Raw genomic sequence first — 16,074 nt, 5'->3', positions numbered from 1 at the left:
CTTATCATTTAAGTCTGAGTGAAACTCTATTTACGATTGTTGGATTAGTAGGTTGTATGATCCTGATCTTTGTACTACACTGCCACACCCAAATCCCCACGCAGGCGCACACACACAAGAATGCAGTCATCAAAAAAGATAAATTGTCATTTTGATTTAATAAATTATACATACACTTTTAAGATGTACAATGGTCATTGCATTAATCCACATCTTTCCTCTTCTTTTTTTTTCTTTTTTTTTAAGACAAAGTCAGCATTCAAAGTATTTACACATGTACAATTATCAGGCATGAATGACAATACAGATGTTGAGCTTCAAATCAAACCTTAAACATTCCTGCCTCCTCTGTTTGTTTGAGGGGACTACTCAGCTGTCCCGTGATTATAATACATTTTCCCGTCCCATCGTTGACGGGAAATTGAACAACATCCATCAAATCCACCAAGATCCACAGGAGATTCAAAAGGATCACAGTCCGAGGACTCAGTTGAAAATCAAAAAGGATGGGGTGAGACAGGGTGCACGCATGGTAGCAGGTGCAAAAATGTGGCAAAGTGTGACACAAAAATTTACTCTGCGACAGGGTTGGGAGGTGGGACTGAGCTTCCTCTGCCAGCTTTCCGTTCATAGTTGACAAGCCTCTGACCAACCAGGTACCTGCAAGGATTACAATATTTTAATCTTAATGTTTTTAGACTTTCCTGTTCTGAACTAAAAAAAAAAATTATACTTTAAAGATCACAATTATGTACATTGAAACATAAATTACACCAATAAAAGTCTAAATTACTTTTTTAGAAGGGGATGCTTTAGTTTTTTTTTTTTTTAAACCAAATCTATCCAACTAGCATAGAAAGAGTTTGAAGCAGATGTGTTTATCCTGCAATATTTACATCAGAAAGTGCCTTTAAAAATCACCCTGAATGTTACACACACCTCAAAAAGCCCACCCGTCACGACTGAACAAACTAAAAACTCTTCATCACGAACTGCAAAATACATGCTGCTTTCTACAGATGGCTCAATGCTCAAATATTCTTACTTGTCGTTCTTGATGTGTTCATAAAGGCGTTTAAACTGTCGGATCTGGAAGGAAAGGATGCCGATAAGCGACACCACCATCAGGAGGAACGGGTAGATTCTCCTCTGCATTAAAATCTCCATCTCTGGGGTAACTCCTGCAAAAGCAATTCATTAAATATTTCAGTTTAAGGCCCAGTAACTGCAACACTGTGAAAATAAAAAACATTAAGGCAAAAAAACAAAACAAAAAAAACATATCTTGGAGACACTGCTGTTATGTGCAGTCAGCTGATAACTTGACTAAAAGAAGCATATTGACAGTAGAAATCTAAACATCTGCTGGTGCTTTAAGTGGATTGTTTAGGATGATGCAGCTGCTTTATTGCATAGGGAGGCTGTAGCTCAGTTGGTAGACTAATCGGAAGGTTGGTGGTTTGATCCCCAGCTCCTCCTGTCCACATGCCTAAGTGTCCCTGAGCAAGACACTGAACCCTAAAAATTGCTCCCGATGGTGTTGCAATGTTGCAAGTCGCTTTGGATAAAAGCGTCAGCTAAATGTAATGTAATTGCACACTTTTGCCACTGAGATTACATTATATTGGAAGTTTGACGCTCCTATTTTTGTCTGAATGTACTCACCGACAGCAGGCACCACCCCAGCAGCGATCACGTACGGCACACACAGGGACAATAGCAGGACTGAGATGACAGGAGCTGCCAGTTTACGGATGATGAATTGGAGATCAATGTTGCGGATTCCGTTGGCATAAACCTAAAGAGAGGTCACAGGTAATTATACTGTAGCGCAAACTCCAGCGTGACTGATTCACCGTTTAAGCAAAAAGAAAGAAAAATGGCAACTAGACAGGGCAAGGATCTACTGTAAAGGCACATGAGCAAAGTGAACTCTTCATGACGTGGGAGCTTGAATCTAGATTCTCTAACAGGGGCACAAACTAACCACTCAACTGCCCTGCTGTCTTTTATATTTTACAGTATATAAATTGTATAGAGGTCAAGGGTCTAACCCATTCATAGCAGTTTAAGAGATTCATATTTAGCCAAGAGTCTGAGAATCTAAGTGAGTCTTTAATGTTGGTCAAACAGTGAAATACACAGCATCAAAAAAAAAAAAAAAAAAAAAAAAGGACGTGTCTAATATCCATCTAAATCCCACCTGCTCAATAACCGTCTTCAGCCACCACTGAGGACCCATGAGAGTGATGGCAGCAATAATTTTGGCATGAAGCACTCCAAGAGCCCAATCCTGCAGATAACATCAAAAGATGAGCATAAATGGAAGAAGAACTCCTTAAATGACTCGCAGTAACTTCCAAGATCTTCCAAACAACTGACTGAATGACAGAAAACTCAAGAACACAGTCCTACCTGCCAGGGATAAAAGAGGGGGGTTTGTTCCAGGGGCACCCTGAGTGGAGCCACAATGACCAGTTCAAACAGCAGGCCCAGTAGCAGCGGGATGACTCCAGCAACCAGCAGAGCCACAACAAGGGTCTTCAGGATCTACTCAAACAGGTGTGGATATACATGATCAGTCGTGACACTTCAGGTGAAGAGAACAAGTATGGTAGTTAAGTTTTATTCTCTTCTGATGGTACCGTCTCCTTGATCGGTACAAAAAGCGGCAGCACTGGCAGAGTCGATAACAGCAACAACACTGCAATATTACTTCCAGGCAGATGCTGGCAAATTTAGGATATCAGCTAATGAGCTTGGAATAGGCAACTAACCACTTAACAAAAACACTGTTCAGGTTCATGTCTAGACAGTCGAATGGCTGGAAACAGAGCAACCAATTAGCCCAAAGCGCGGCTGCCAGGTTTAGCCGTTTGCCGACAACTGAGGCCGCTTACTGATACTTACCATGAGCGTCCACTCTTGGACCTTGTGGACAATAACAGTGCGCCCCTGCGGCATCCAGGCCAGCAGAACGGTGATTCCGCGGATAGACAGCCAGCAGACATACAGACCGCACGCTGCTGTGTACAGCTCGTGGATTTTAGAACTTCCTGTCCAGAAGGACATCAACCAGCGGCCGGTGAATACTGAAACGCACGTGACAAAACAAATGGTCCAATGATTTCCAACTTTGTAGTGGTTGCGGAGGAGGTAAATTACTATTTCAACTTAAAATAGAGCAGCAAAGACATATAGATACACCCTTTAGTTATGGTTCTGGGTATGGGGCTGGTCTACCGAGGGGAAAATGATCTGTTGGTTTTGTTGTATGCCATCGCGTCTCACCTGGAAGGGTTAAGCACACCAGACTGGCCACGAGCAGAGTGATGCACATGAAGGCTATCAGCAGCACAATCTGGGGACAAGAGGACACATTATAAAATAACAGCCTCCAAATGGGACATATTGCATAACCAAACATTTAATATTTTACGCTAAACAACACAAACTGGTCAAAATTGTATTCTATATACTCCTGTTGCTGTGTGGAAGACTGTTATAATAGACACATGGAGATGAAGGTCTTTACCATGAAGGGGGAGGACTGTAATAACAGAGTCATATGGGCTAAGCTATACAGTCAGTGGTGCGCAGGGCGTTGGCACATTTCTATATTTGACTCTGAAACCACAAATAATAGTTTTTCTTTAAAGACTTGTGTTAAGTATAAAAATAGCCTTCAAGTCTTTTTCTTTTTTTTTTAAGAGTATTTTTATACATAACATTTGTCTTTTAATCTAGTATAATGATTTGATATTAAGATAGACAGAAACTACTTCTGTACATTATCAAGAGTACTTTTTGTCTCTGAAACTCTTTGCATTCCTGCAACCAATCTTTCTATAAAGCTTAAGATATCTATAAATTAACGGTGCCTTTTTCTAGCCGGCTTGATCAAATTTACGACAGAAAGCTGAGTGTGCCGGCTGTAGCTTTTTCACTGTCTTGCTTGAGCTGACTGTGGGCTACAGTGACATTTATCGCACTTATAATTTCAGAAAACAGTGAAAATACATAATTGCACATCCCCAGGTATGCAGCCGAGTCACTTTTGGTGTAGCAGACACACTGATGGACTGTGGCCACAAATGTATTTTTCCCTATGCACAAACAGCAGAAAAAAAAGAGTGGCTGAAAACATTTTTTTTCTGCCTCACACACACCCACAAAATCCCTGGAAATTCTTTAATCATTCAATTGTTTGATTCCATTCATGTGTGCTGACAGAAATCAAGAAGTGAGTCTCTCAGCCATCGGAAGTCAAGGAAACACCTGCTCTCAGGTAGTTCCAGTTGAGAAGGCCTAAAGTGCACATGCTCTATGCTTCCAAAACAAATGCAGAATCACGAGGAAGCCATCAAAACATGAGACTTTTTTAACACGTGAGCTCAGTGAGAAACTTTCATAGAAAAGAATGGCACACCGTCCGTAAATACACTATCCAGTTCTCTGAAATACATCTACAGTATGTGTAATTTGGATTCCACACAGCCTGCTCCTGAAACTACAGTTATACATAAACCAAACCATGTGACTTTCTCACCCTAAACGGGAAGCGCAGGGGTCGGTGGTAGGGCTGGAAACCCACTGGTCCCCCCTGCTGCAGGATGGCCTGATGGGCTGCGTGCAGACCCTCGCCAACAGCTGGGGCAGGGTTGTTATTGTTGTTATGGTGACCATGGGGCGGGTTGTTATTATTGTTGTTGTTCACAGGCTGGTTGGCATCATTGTCCTCCTGCTCGCCAAGGAGGTAAGAGTGGAGGTCTCTGGAGATAAAAGAGTCAGTCAGTTGCGAAAAGACAATATGGAAAAATCCTTCGGCGAGGAAGAACATGTGTGGTGGGCACAGAGACTTTACAATTTAAAAAAAAAAAAATGTATCTATTAATGTAAACGTGTATTCAAACTTACAGTAGATATCCAGCACTGACTGTCCAGGCTCTGACCAGGCCTTTGAGCCACTGGCGAGTGTGTCCCTGCTCCAGTAGAGCTGGCAGCACAACCTGAAGTAACAACAGCTCCAAAGACAGCTCACTGACCGGGGCGTCACTGAGGAGGAAAGAGGTGGAGAGGGTCAGAAAACAACTGCATGTGGCAGTGCAAGTACCACATGGTTGCACAGAACAGTTCCTTCAGATTTCTGTTCTCCATATAGTTCACAAAATTGGACTTGTTTTCTCCAACGTTTCTCATAGCACACTCTCAAATTGGTTAGTCACTCAATTATTACTTTTGATCAGTCGTTCACATTTCCTCTTGTTTAAGCTGTTCTATATCAAGACGTTGTGGGTGTTTGGCCTGAAAAGGAAGTGGATTCTCAGGCCACTTCAGAGAGAAAGCTCAGCAGCAGTCACGTGGTTTATTAATAATTCTGTTATGTCTGCTGGTTACCTGTAGAGCATGACATTGTACGGAAGGAAGGTGGGCAGCAGTAGTTTTATCAGCCTGATGGGCAGCCACAGCATGAGCAACACAATCGAGCCGAAGACAACCACAGACAGGATGAACCGCCGCAGGTGTCTATAGATGGGCAAGTGAATCATCTCCTGCACCGGGTTAAAATCAGGGTCGTTGAGGTTTCTCAGAAACCACAGCACGCCGGGTCTCAGCACCTGATGGACAAAGAAGGTATAATGACTTTGTGGACAGCAGATTTTTGTCTTTTTTTTTCCCCACAAGCAAAATTAGCCTGAGATACACAACCACAGGCTTTGCATGAGAACGTCAACTTACCTCTCTCAGTAGTAGGATGAAAGAAGCGAAGTAGAAGACGTAGACCATTCCCACAAGCCAGTGCAGGAACATAGTTGTGCCAGGTGCTGATTTGAAACTCAATTCTCTGTCTTTCAATGAGGCGTCAAACATCTCCTGCAGGACCAAGAGAATTCCATTTTAAAAATCAAAATGGAATGGGTTCAAATTCAGTGTCGAGTCTAAGATGATGATTTCTCATTAGTTCTCTTTGGTCAATAACTGCAACTTGATGATAAAATGTGCTTTGAATAACATTTGCACGTCATATTAAACATATGACAGATTCAGATCAGAGTAAACAAAATTTTCGGAAAGGAAATGCCTTCAAGGATTCCTCTGCTATTTAAAGTCTGGCTCTATGTTTTACCTTTAAATGGAAAAGATGCTGTAGCTTTACATATGAATTACAACTTCAAATTAAAACTGCAAGCAGTGATATGCGGGCCCTCGCACGGAGCACATTGGGGAGCCGGCGGGTCGGGACTGTTATCAAAGATGTAATGCTTGAGGAAAATCGGAATATGTACATAAAGGTTACAGTCACTTGTAGTTTCATGACGAGACGCTCAAAATGGCCCCCACGCCACGTGCACACCGATCGACGAAAACAAATTAATGATGCCAAGAGACTTTTTTGTACATCTCTGTGTGATACACGTCCAACGAATTTGGTGCATGTAGGTGAAACTAGGTGCCGAGGCTGCAGTTTATGGGGCGCTAGCGAGCCTTTTGGTCACGCCCACTTGCAAAACACACATCAGATGTATAGTCTGGCGACTAAATTAAAAATGGCAGACTTCCTGTCGAGTTGCAATGTAACTTTTTTGTACGTCCAGGTGTGATACACATGTCCACTGAAATTCGTGCATGTAGGTAAATGTAGCCGCCGGAGCATCTCTTTAGGGGGCGCTGGGGAGACATTTGGCCATGCCCACTCCCGACTCCACTAGAATACGAAATTTTTCCGGGAGAGATGTGTGTATTAACTTTCATGAGTTTTTGAATATGATAAAGCCTCAAAAAAAAAAGGCAATTCATTTGTAAGAACAAGGACCGAAAAGAAAAATAATTCCTTGGATAACAATAGGGCTTTCGCACCATCGGTGCTCGGGCCCTCAAAACAACATTGTAGTAAAGACCACACCAGCTTGTGTCTTTCAAAAGTGGCACCTAATTGTGAGGCTGAACCGTGATATGATGAAGACCGCTTATTCCACACCATCTACTTCCTGACCGATCAGATTACTTTCACAGGTGGTCAGCTGCAGAGCAGGAGAAACATGGTCCCCGTGACCCGTCTGTTGTAAGGACTTCTCCATCTGTTCCGAGGAAGGCTGAGTGGCTCGGCTCTGGCTCAGGAACTACATAAATGGTCTGTCTTGCGCTGATCTGAATAACTGTACAAGCTCATGTTGTGGCTGACAGAGACTCAGTTCCTTGCAACTGTGCTAGAAAGCATCAACACAGACACACGGGAGAATAACAATCACACACCACAGAGGCATATGGGGGCTCTCTCACTCCCCAGTCCTCCAGACCAGTCGGTCCTCTGTTTTTCTGTGTGTTGATAAATGTATGAACTGTGTGAGCAGTAGCATTTGCTTTTGTCACGGTGCTGGAGAGCCCTACTAAAAGCCACTTCACAGGTGTTGTAAAGAGGCTGTGCAAATTGTATGAAAGCACCATGCATAACAAGTATTCACTGACATTTTCATAGGGCGACGGCTGCAAATTTACTCACTGAAAGAACCCTTTAGAATCATAAGAACATAACAAAAATATTTGTTATAATATTGGACTGTATCAACACATTTTTATCAACCAAGGAGAGAAAAAAAAATGCATTAACCTTCCTTAAAGTTTGTCTCCTAAACCAAACTACTCAACCACTTTAATCAAAAGGCAAACAAGGGTGAGGAGCTGGGTCTTAAAATGAGAAGGTTTAGATTACTGAACAGTGTAATACAGAAACGCTGAAGTCAGAGCATGAAGAAGAGGAAGAGGATCTTACTAAAGAGCAGATGTCAAGCCACCAGCCGCAGATCAGCGGAAAAACACCAATCTCCACAACAACCAGCAGAGACACCTGCAATGGAAGTAGAGGCTTCTTTCAGCAATAGTTCACGTTACATGTAAATACATTTCAAACTTACAATATTTATATAAGGGTGTGAAATACAAACATGCAACACTTTTTTTTTTGAGAAATTAGTGTAACTGTAAACGTTTAACTGTGTACCCTTGTGGGTGTTCCCTTCATGCAGGGTTCAATTAAATAAACAAAGCCATCTCACGCCTGATGTGCTTGTGTCACACTGTGTTCAATGATTGTTTTTAAATTAATTTCCTTCCGTGTATGACTGCAAATAAAATCGAACTCGTTGTCATGTTCATGTAGTGAAGGAGCGAACACTTCTGTGTGTATTTACACCAAGGCCAGTGTCCTACATGAGTAACTGCACTTAGAGACGTTACCTTGACAACAATGTAGCAGACTCCGAGGAGACGCCGGGAGCGCTGGAACCTGACCAAAGCAGCCAGTCCCTAAAACAGCTGTTAAGGATCAACAGTGCACACACACACACACAGCCGACAATAGTTCATTTAACACGTCTCTCCTTATATTGTAACAAAACTACAGCCTGCATGAACCAAACTCTATTCGATTTAGTTTGGATGAAAGCTCTGCTTTTCAGGGGCGTGTGAGGCACGTTGTTAGGTGGAAGGATACGTGACACAGGATGAGCGTCATGGCCAGCAGTATGTAGCCCACGATCGTTGTGATTAACCCCTCAAAATGGGAGGCTTGGACCTAAAAAAAAAAAAAAAATAGTAGTCGATAAATGAAAAAATATAAGTTGAGGAATACATCATTGAATTCGTACGCTGAAGTCATTAAAGCAGTTTCTTACATATTCCTCGAAGCCAAGACCAACAACAGAGAAGTGCCCGATGTGGTAGGGGCAGAATGCTGAAAGAAAGAAGACAAGAGAAGATGTTTCTCTGACTGCAGCATAAATACCATCGTTTTATTTACGTAACAGAGTTTTAAGGGTGCATTTTTGGTGTGACAAAAACATCATACGAGTGTCCGGTCTACTGTATCTTGATGCTTATGATACATTTTTGTTTCAGTGTACTCACCAAAGACCAGGATGAAGAGTGTGTTGAGAGACACTACCCAAAACACGTGCTCCTAGGAGACAAAGACACAAGCTTTTACGCAAGTCATCAAGGAGTACGACTTTTTACATACTCTTCATATAAATATTTTAGGACACATAAGACATCAAATATAAGACTTACCAAAAACACCAGCGAACCATCCAGGCCAAGCATCTGAATGGGAAATGGAAATCCTTTATGTTTTAATGCGCACAGATGTATAACCCAGAAGCCTAAAGAGTGTATAGGGGTGTTTAGAGATAAGAAAGGACATGCAGTTACCCTTTCCCAGGTGAGCTCCTCTGCTGCTCTGTCCCACTCCAAAGCATTCCAGTTCATGTCATCTACACAGACAGATATCACCGTGAAACACCCCATTCACAACAGTCAGCAACTCGGAAAGTATCAAACTTCATGAAGACCCAACAATTTTGGCATCACTGTCAAAATAAATTTAAGCTGTAGTTTTCTGTTTATCAGATATGGCCACAGCACCGCAATGTAGAATATAAAGATAGGACACACCATCATGTGCTTGCCCGGTCAAATGTTTCAGAGTTGGAATAATCTTCGGCGAAGTTATAACTCTCTGCCTTGTTGAAGCAGGCAGTTCATGTTGCATTATTAATGTTGTTTTAGGAAAATGTGTCAGCTCCGAGGTGCACAATGTGCTTCTCAGAGGCTTTTCGGTTGCATTCATTTAGTTGTGGTGACACCGTAGTGCTAGAATAATGTATAATACAATCACAGTGTATTATCATACCTTTTTGTTTTGCCCGCTGCAAAATCAGTCCAACCATGATAATACCAAGCAAGTAAATGTGATTTGAATGCTACGGGTAGCATTTTGGCACGTCGTTATATCATTCTCAAATTAAATTTGATGATTTGGAAAATTGTCAAACAAAGGAGGCAATTGTGGAAACTATCTGTATGCTGTAATTTGTTCTTGGGTATCTCAAAATTAAGATATTTCTATAAACCCTTTGGCTTACCATTGCAAAACTTCAGAAAAGCCACTGGTTGTTTTAAAAATTAAAAGAATTCCTTTTTTTTTTTTTTTAATTAATGTGGAGTGTGATATCTTCAAGATAATTATTTTGTTTTCTTATGGTACACACATGGAATGGATGACATTGAACATTGTGATGTTAATATTTTATGCAACTTGCACAGCATTACCTGCCAGGATAAAACATGATATTTTGGTTTCTTTACATTAATACTAATCTAAATAAAATGCAGTTAAATTTAAAATAAATTGGAAAAAATAGAAATAAATCTTTAATCAAACTCCAACCTTGTGCTCCGTTGTTAGGGTCTGCATCTTCAGCAGCTGCTCCCTCCTCTTCTTCGAGCTCTGGGTCATCACCCTGGTCTGGAGGGGCATCAGGGGGCTCCGGCTCGGCCTCATTCTGCGCCGGAGGGTCAACAGGAGCCGGTTGGGCTGCAGGAGGTTCATCGGCTGCTCCTTGACCTGCAGCTGGTGGCTGAAGGAGTGGGAACAAGAAGCATCTCTTTAATAAAGGTAACAACAGAAGGAGGCTACTGAACAGTAGATTTCTGTGTCATGGTCAGATATGGTATATAAATAATGCCCATTGGGATAAAAGACAAACAGTACTCTCTGTGTGCACCATAAATATTCTAATTATTGCACCACATGGAAGCAAAACGGTGTCCAATTGGTCAAGCAGTGTACCTCATTGGCTTGTCCGGCTGCATTGGGTGGTTGTGGTTGATGCTGTTCTAACCACTGGGGGGCGCCACCATGGACTATCTGTTCTCTGAGCCACACCAGACTGATAAATGCGCACAGGGTGCAGGTGACCACAAAGCAACCCTGTAGACAATCTGCAAGCAGGTTCTCCCTGCAGGAACACAAACAAACACATATCCAAATGTATAAAAAACCCTGACATAGTCTTTTGTAACTAGTCTATGGGTAAATGAGGAAAATAAATCACAAAAACATGTTAGCTTTCATCAAGTTTAACCTATCGCATGGTATTGCTTGAAGTGCCGAAGCCGTTAGCACTTACGTAGAGAGCATGTCCAATGGCAGTGTCAAAAGAGAGCTCACAGAGCCGGTAAAAAGACACTTGTAGATGCGACCTAAGACACAGAGATGAGGTAAATACATTGGTGTCATTGTACACATCTTGTATAAACTGCATGAATAAACATTTCAAAAGCACTTTAATGTGACAACTTACATAATATGCGAGAATTGAACAGATCAAGCCGACATTTTTTACATTAAGTACCGAGAAGGATTTAGATATTTTGAAAAACACTGCGCTGCTTGTTATGTATTGGTACTAAAGCTGTACTTCTTTTGATCATGTTACCAAACAAATGATTCATTGTCATTGTCATTTCTTATGTCATTCACATTTCCTCCTCTAGAAGGAGGAAATGTGTATTTAAGTTTCTATATGTGTGCAAAAATATTCCACCCATACTGGGACGGGAAAGTAGATGAGGAGAAACAGAGCCTCAGCATGTGATGAACATTTGCTCGCAAATCTATCAAATGGGCTGGTCAGCGAAACTAAAATAATATAGCTTATCCCATCTTCATTTGATTAATCAGTTAAAACGGATAAACAACTGATACAAGTCGTGCAAGTGGTGTAGTGGGGGGTCATCATTTTGGGTCTGAACACAATTTATTGCCGATTTTATGTTTGTGGATCCCACTTACATGCAGTGAGAGGAACCACACCGAGCCACGCGAAGGCCACCAGCGTGTAATGGAACCAGTAGCGGATGGCTGTGCCCACACTAGTCAGCAGGCCAGCACAGATGTCCTGGATGGGCAGGCGTGAGGGCATATCTGGGGAGTAAACTGACAGGGACAGGTGGAGAGAGTTGAACCACAGACCTTTATATAAACTTGTGTGTGGTAATTTTCTGTTTAAAGTTATGGAAGCTAACTACATTATTCAAAAATATGTATCAACAAAAGAATATTCTTTCAATAAATGTAGAATCACATGCATAAAAAAAAAAAGACCGACATAAGATGAATCGCACGGCTCCATCTCTAAGGATAATTTGAGAAATTTCAGGCTGTATAATATATTTAAGGGGACAATCCATCAATGCCACGATGACTTACTTGGTGTGAAAGCAAATCTGTGCTTGCATAATTCACAGTACTCCTTCCTGCTGTGCTTCAGCCATTGGACCAAACTGTAGAGCGACATTTGAAAGGTGAAAATTGATAATAGTAATACTACAATACTTTTTGTCACATAAATACTACTCAAGTTGAAGTCCAACTTCTCAAACAGACTCATCAAACAAAATTTTAAAGTGTTGAAAAACATGACAATTCTCATCATTAGCAATGGGCAGCTACTGCAGACAATAGTTAATTTGAATTATCCACCTTAAAACCCAAAACTATACATACAGTATAAATGGTATCTGGGTGTCTGGTGTCATATTCTGAATGTTGAAGTTTGAAAACAAATTTCTAAAGATTTGATCAATCCTTAATTTGGCCAGTTTATGGATTTTGGATTAACTAACTGGATTAAACCAAAGTACAAATTAGCAAAGAAAAAAACCTCTTGTGTTGCAGATTCAAAACATAGTCTGGGATGCAGACTTTGTGAGACAAAAGTTGGAAGTGGTGACCCAGCATAACCTTTTCATGGATTCCTCTGCCATGGCTGTACAATGACATGACATAATGTATAAGTAGGCTCAGCTGTGGTGACCTCTCCGGGACCTCTGGACCCAGCAGACACTAACTGTGAGCACTTATCAAGTCTCAGTCCTGGAAAAAGACACATTCTCTGATAAACAAAGAAATAAGGACATTAGCAGCTATTTCTGAGCTTACTTGTTCTTGTATGCAAGTTGCCCCTCGTAACAAAATCCCAGCGGTTATGACATGGAGTAAACTGTGGGATTTACAACTAAATTATGTCAGGGAGTCAACAATATGACATTGTCGTCATTAGCTGTACACACACACACACACACACACACACACACACACACACACACACACACACACACACACACACACACACACACACACCACGCTTTTAAGTTTCAGTTCAGCTTACATAATTCACAGTTTCAACTGTGGCCTCAATGTAGAATCGAGTTTCAAGTTGTTGTTGTTTTTTTTTTTCCCTCATAAGGTTAGCTGCAATATGTATATGCTCTGCACAACTATACTATCCAGACAGAACTGTATCCATGTCAATTACCACAGAAGAATCCTGGCCTGGCCTTTACTTCTGCCTTGGGATTTCCATACACCTGACACTCTTGGACCCAGCGATACTCCCACACGGGACAGATGAGAGCACAACACAATCTCCAAAATAGCTGCAGGGAATAGTGTCGTTTTCACGATGTAAATAACACACCTAAATCCTGTAATATGGACACTATGCTCCTCGGATTTGATCGAGGACAAGCCTGTTCTGCATCCTTTTCATGGTTCTTCTGTTACATTCGATGTGAAGACACTACTGTCGGCATTATCACAGCACACAACCTGTGCTCCAACTTATCTGATTCTTAGCAAACACCTCAAACTAACAAAACCTAGTCTCTTTCAGAAAGGAAATCCCGGTTTCCAGATTCCCTTGGATTTTCTAATTAAGTGAGGGTGTTAGCACGATACTGTAACAATCTCATTATAACATCTTTAGATCAGCAATGTAATTATCAGAACACCCATGGAAACAAAAATCTGTGATTCTATTTTTAGAATATGAGATTAAAAATAACTTCATTAACACCCCTTTATTTTTGCTTTTTTTTTTTAAAGAAACCCATTCTTCTCTTGGCTGGGGTTCTTTAAAATGTTATGGTCACGTGTCTAGAACCAGGATAGGAATTAGAGCTGCAGTGATTAGTGATTAATAAATAACAGAAAAAGAGTTGCCAGAAATGTTTACAATCAACTAATTGTTTTGAGTCATTTTCTAATAAAAAAATAAATAAAAAAAACAAAACAAAAAAGCTAAAATCCTGTGTTTCCAGCCTCTTGAATGTATGTTCTGCTCCCTTTAGTCCTCAAAGGTATTAAGTTGAATACCTTTTGGTTGTGGACTGATGGTTGAGGTCTGTGCACAACAACTGTGCACAACAACACGAAATAAAGACATCAGGTTCATTTTTGGAGAAGGGATGAGGAGGGTCACTGCAAACTAGGATTGAGGTGGTGTCCTGAGCGTAGTTACTCACATCAGGGCCATTAACCTTTTTGTACACATGTCAATGTTAAATAAAAGGGGAAAGTTTTGGTATGAGGAGAAATGTGAGTTTACAAGGTGACAATTATGACAGCAGTCAAAGGGGAAGGAGACAGCCAAACACACTCACCATTCCTGGTGGATAAACTTGATGCTGCCAGTGCAGACACATGGGTGATACAGTGGTTTGTCTGGGGTCCCCTCAGAGCGGCACACACGACAAATATCCGCTGCACACACAAACAAAGAAACAGGTTACAGGTGAGCATATGCATGTAATATCACCAAAGCTAAGCAAAAGACAGGGATGGCAGAAGTATTCAAGTCCTTTACTTGGGTACTAATACCACACTGTAAAAATAAAGTTAAAGTCCTGCTTGTACAACTTTACTTAGGTAAAAGTATGCAAGTACTATCAGCAAAATGTACATAAAAATAAAAGTACTCACTATGCAGTAAATGCTCCCTTGCAGTGTTTTACTATTATGTATGATGTTTGTGGGATTGACATTACTGTTGCATTAATGTGTATTTTAGTGCTGTAGTTATTTAAGGTTGTGATTATTTTTTAACTATTACATGTACTCTTAGTTAGTTGAATCCATATTAGTAAGAATCATGTATATCTAAAAAAAAAAAAAAGACAACAAACTCAGAGAAGCAATGCATTTTTCCAGAAAACCCAAATGGTTTTAAAATAGTTTATTTAGTTTAAAGATTAAGAGAATATCTGTAGCACCTTTAGGGAACATTTGATCCTCCAGTATATCAGAAAAGTTCTAATTCAAAAACCACAAATTTGTAAATACATGGTTTTCACTTTATATTCTACCACATGTGCGGTTCCTGGTGGTGGTGATGGGACATATTCAGGATGGAGCCATGTGATGAAGTCGGTCGTGTTAAACACTCAAGATAATCAACACAGTCAAATTTAAGAGAGTCAAAACGAGAAACTTCGGTTATCTAAAGCGGGCACACAACACGAGACTGATGATGACATCACCAGTAACTTCTGGTCCTCTCGACGGTTCCTATTATAACGCTTCTTACTACAACATGCCCTGGCGTCGAAACGACGTTTAACAATCGGCCTTCCTGAACTCACACGCCGGTGGCAGTCCGTATTAAAAGCCACGCCGTTCAAGCCGAGTGAACCAACCAAAGCGGGCCAGGTGATGCGTTCACGGAGCTAACGCTAGTTTAACCCACCGACGGCAAAGACAACGAGACACGTATTAAAATGATTTTTTTTCTTTCTGTACCTTCTTCGGCGGTGTCCATGTTGTTCGCTAGGCACCGGTCACCGTTTCTTCCGGGAGTACTTTGTACGGTGAACCCATCCACGACACGCGTAATATCGTTTGGCCAGCTTCAGTTAAGCCAGCGAGACGACCGTGTCCTTACGGCTCCGGATGCATTGGCAAACATAAAATGGTTTCCCCGCAGACAAAACACCGAAGCACCTTTTGCTTCGCCGTCCTCTCGCTCCCGCTCTCGTGTTCGCCGATGAAAGAAAAAAAAAGAAGAAGAAGAAGAAAAAAAAAAAAAAAAAGATTATATTTTACGGTGTATTATTAATGCACCAAAAAACAACAACAACAACAACAACAACACGCCGCAGAAACGTTACATCCTCTGTGTTGGTGAAACGACAGTTAAAACCTGGGAGACAAATGGCTCGCTGAAACCCGCTGAGCGCATGCGCCGAACTTCACTGCGAGCTCCTGTCACAACAGTCTTACTTTACCGCAGAGGTTTCGGCTTTACGTCAGGGACACGTCCATAGCAACCGTCTCCGAATGGCATGCTTTAGTGTTGTTGTTGTTTTTTTTTACTTTGGTCAAAACCACAGACCGTATATAACCCCAAAACACCAGATGCTCGGTTTCTGAGGCACAATTAAAATGGACATATCCGC

The 16,074-nt window shown here is 41.2% G+C and overlaps 1 protein-coding gene across 2 annotated transcripts; it reads right to left on the bottom strand.

The window, feature by feature from the left end:
• Nucleotides 1–134: 134 nt before the first annotated feature.
• On the bottom strand, nt 135–16,051 carry LOC138624919 (E3 ubiquitin-protein ligase MARCHF6). Of its 2 annotated transcripts, XM_069705497.1 has the most exons (25): nt 15,419–16,051; nt 14,284–14,383; nt 12,050–12,123; nt 11,633–11,776; nt 10,968–11,040; nt 10,628–10,796; nt 10,226–10,415; nt 9,208–9,269; nt 9,067–9,099; nt 8,905–8,956; nt 8,673–8,731; nt 8,492–8,572; nt 8,236–8,304; nt 7,772–7,846; nt 5,740–5,874; nt 5,398–5,618; nt 4,918–5,055; nt 4,550–4,772; nt 3,292–3,361; nt 2,911–3,092; nt 2,416–2,550; nt 2,204–2,293; nt 1,666–1,798; nt 1,046–1,181; nt 135–660 (listed from the first exon to the last, which is right to left on the bottom strand). In XM_069705497.1, the coding sequence occupies exons 1-25, from the start codon at nt 15,435–15,437 to the stop codon at nt 573–575; spliced, it is 2,751 nt and encodes a 916-aa protein (XP_069561598.1). In that variant the 5' UTR covers nt 15,438–16,051; the 3' UTR covers nt 135–572. The 2 variants fall into 2 exon arrangements, with proteins under 2 accessions (XP_069561598.1, XP_069561599.1); XM_069705498.1 differs by lacking the exons at nt 12,050–12,123; nt 15,419–16,051 and having other exon boundaries at nt 14,284–14,367.
• Nucleotides 16,052–16,074: the final 23 nt, after the last annotated feature.

This window comes from Brachyistius frenatus, unplaced genomic scaffold (genome assembly GCF_029030835.1).
Source record: "Brachyistius frenatus isolate BFR_SWC_R1_liver_20210118 unplaced genomic scaffold, ASM2903083v1 Contig_57, whole genome shotgun sequence".
Taxonomy (NCBI): Eukaryota; Metazoa; Chordata; class Actinopteri; family Embiotocidae; genus Brachyistius; species Brachyistius frenatus.
Note: the sequence above shows the minus strand (reverse complement) of the source record. Positions and strands in the feature narration are given on the sequence as shown.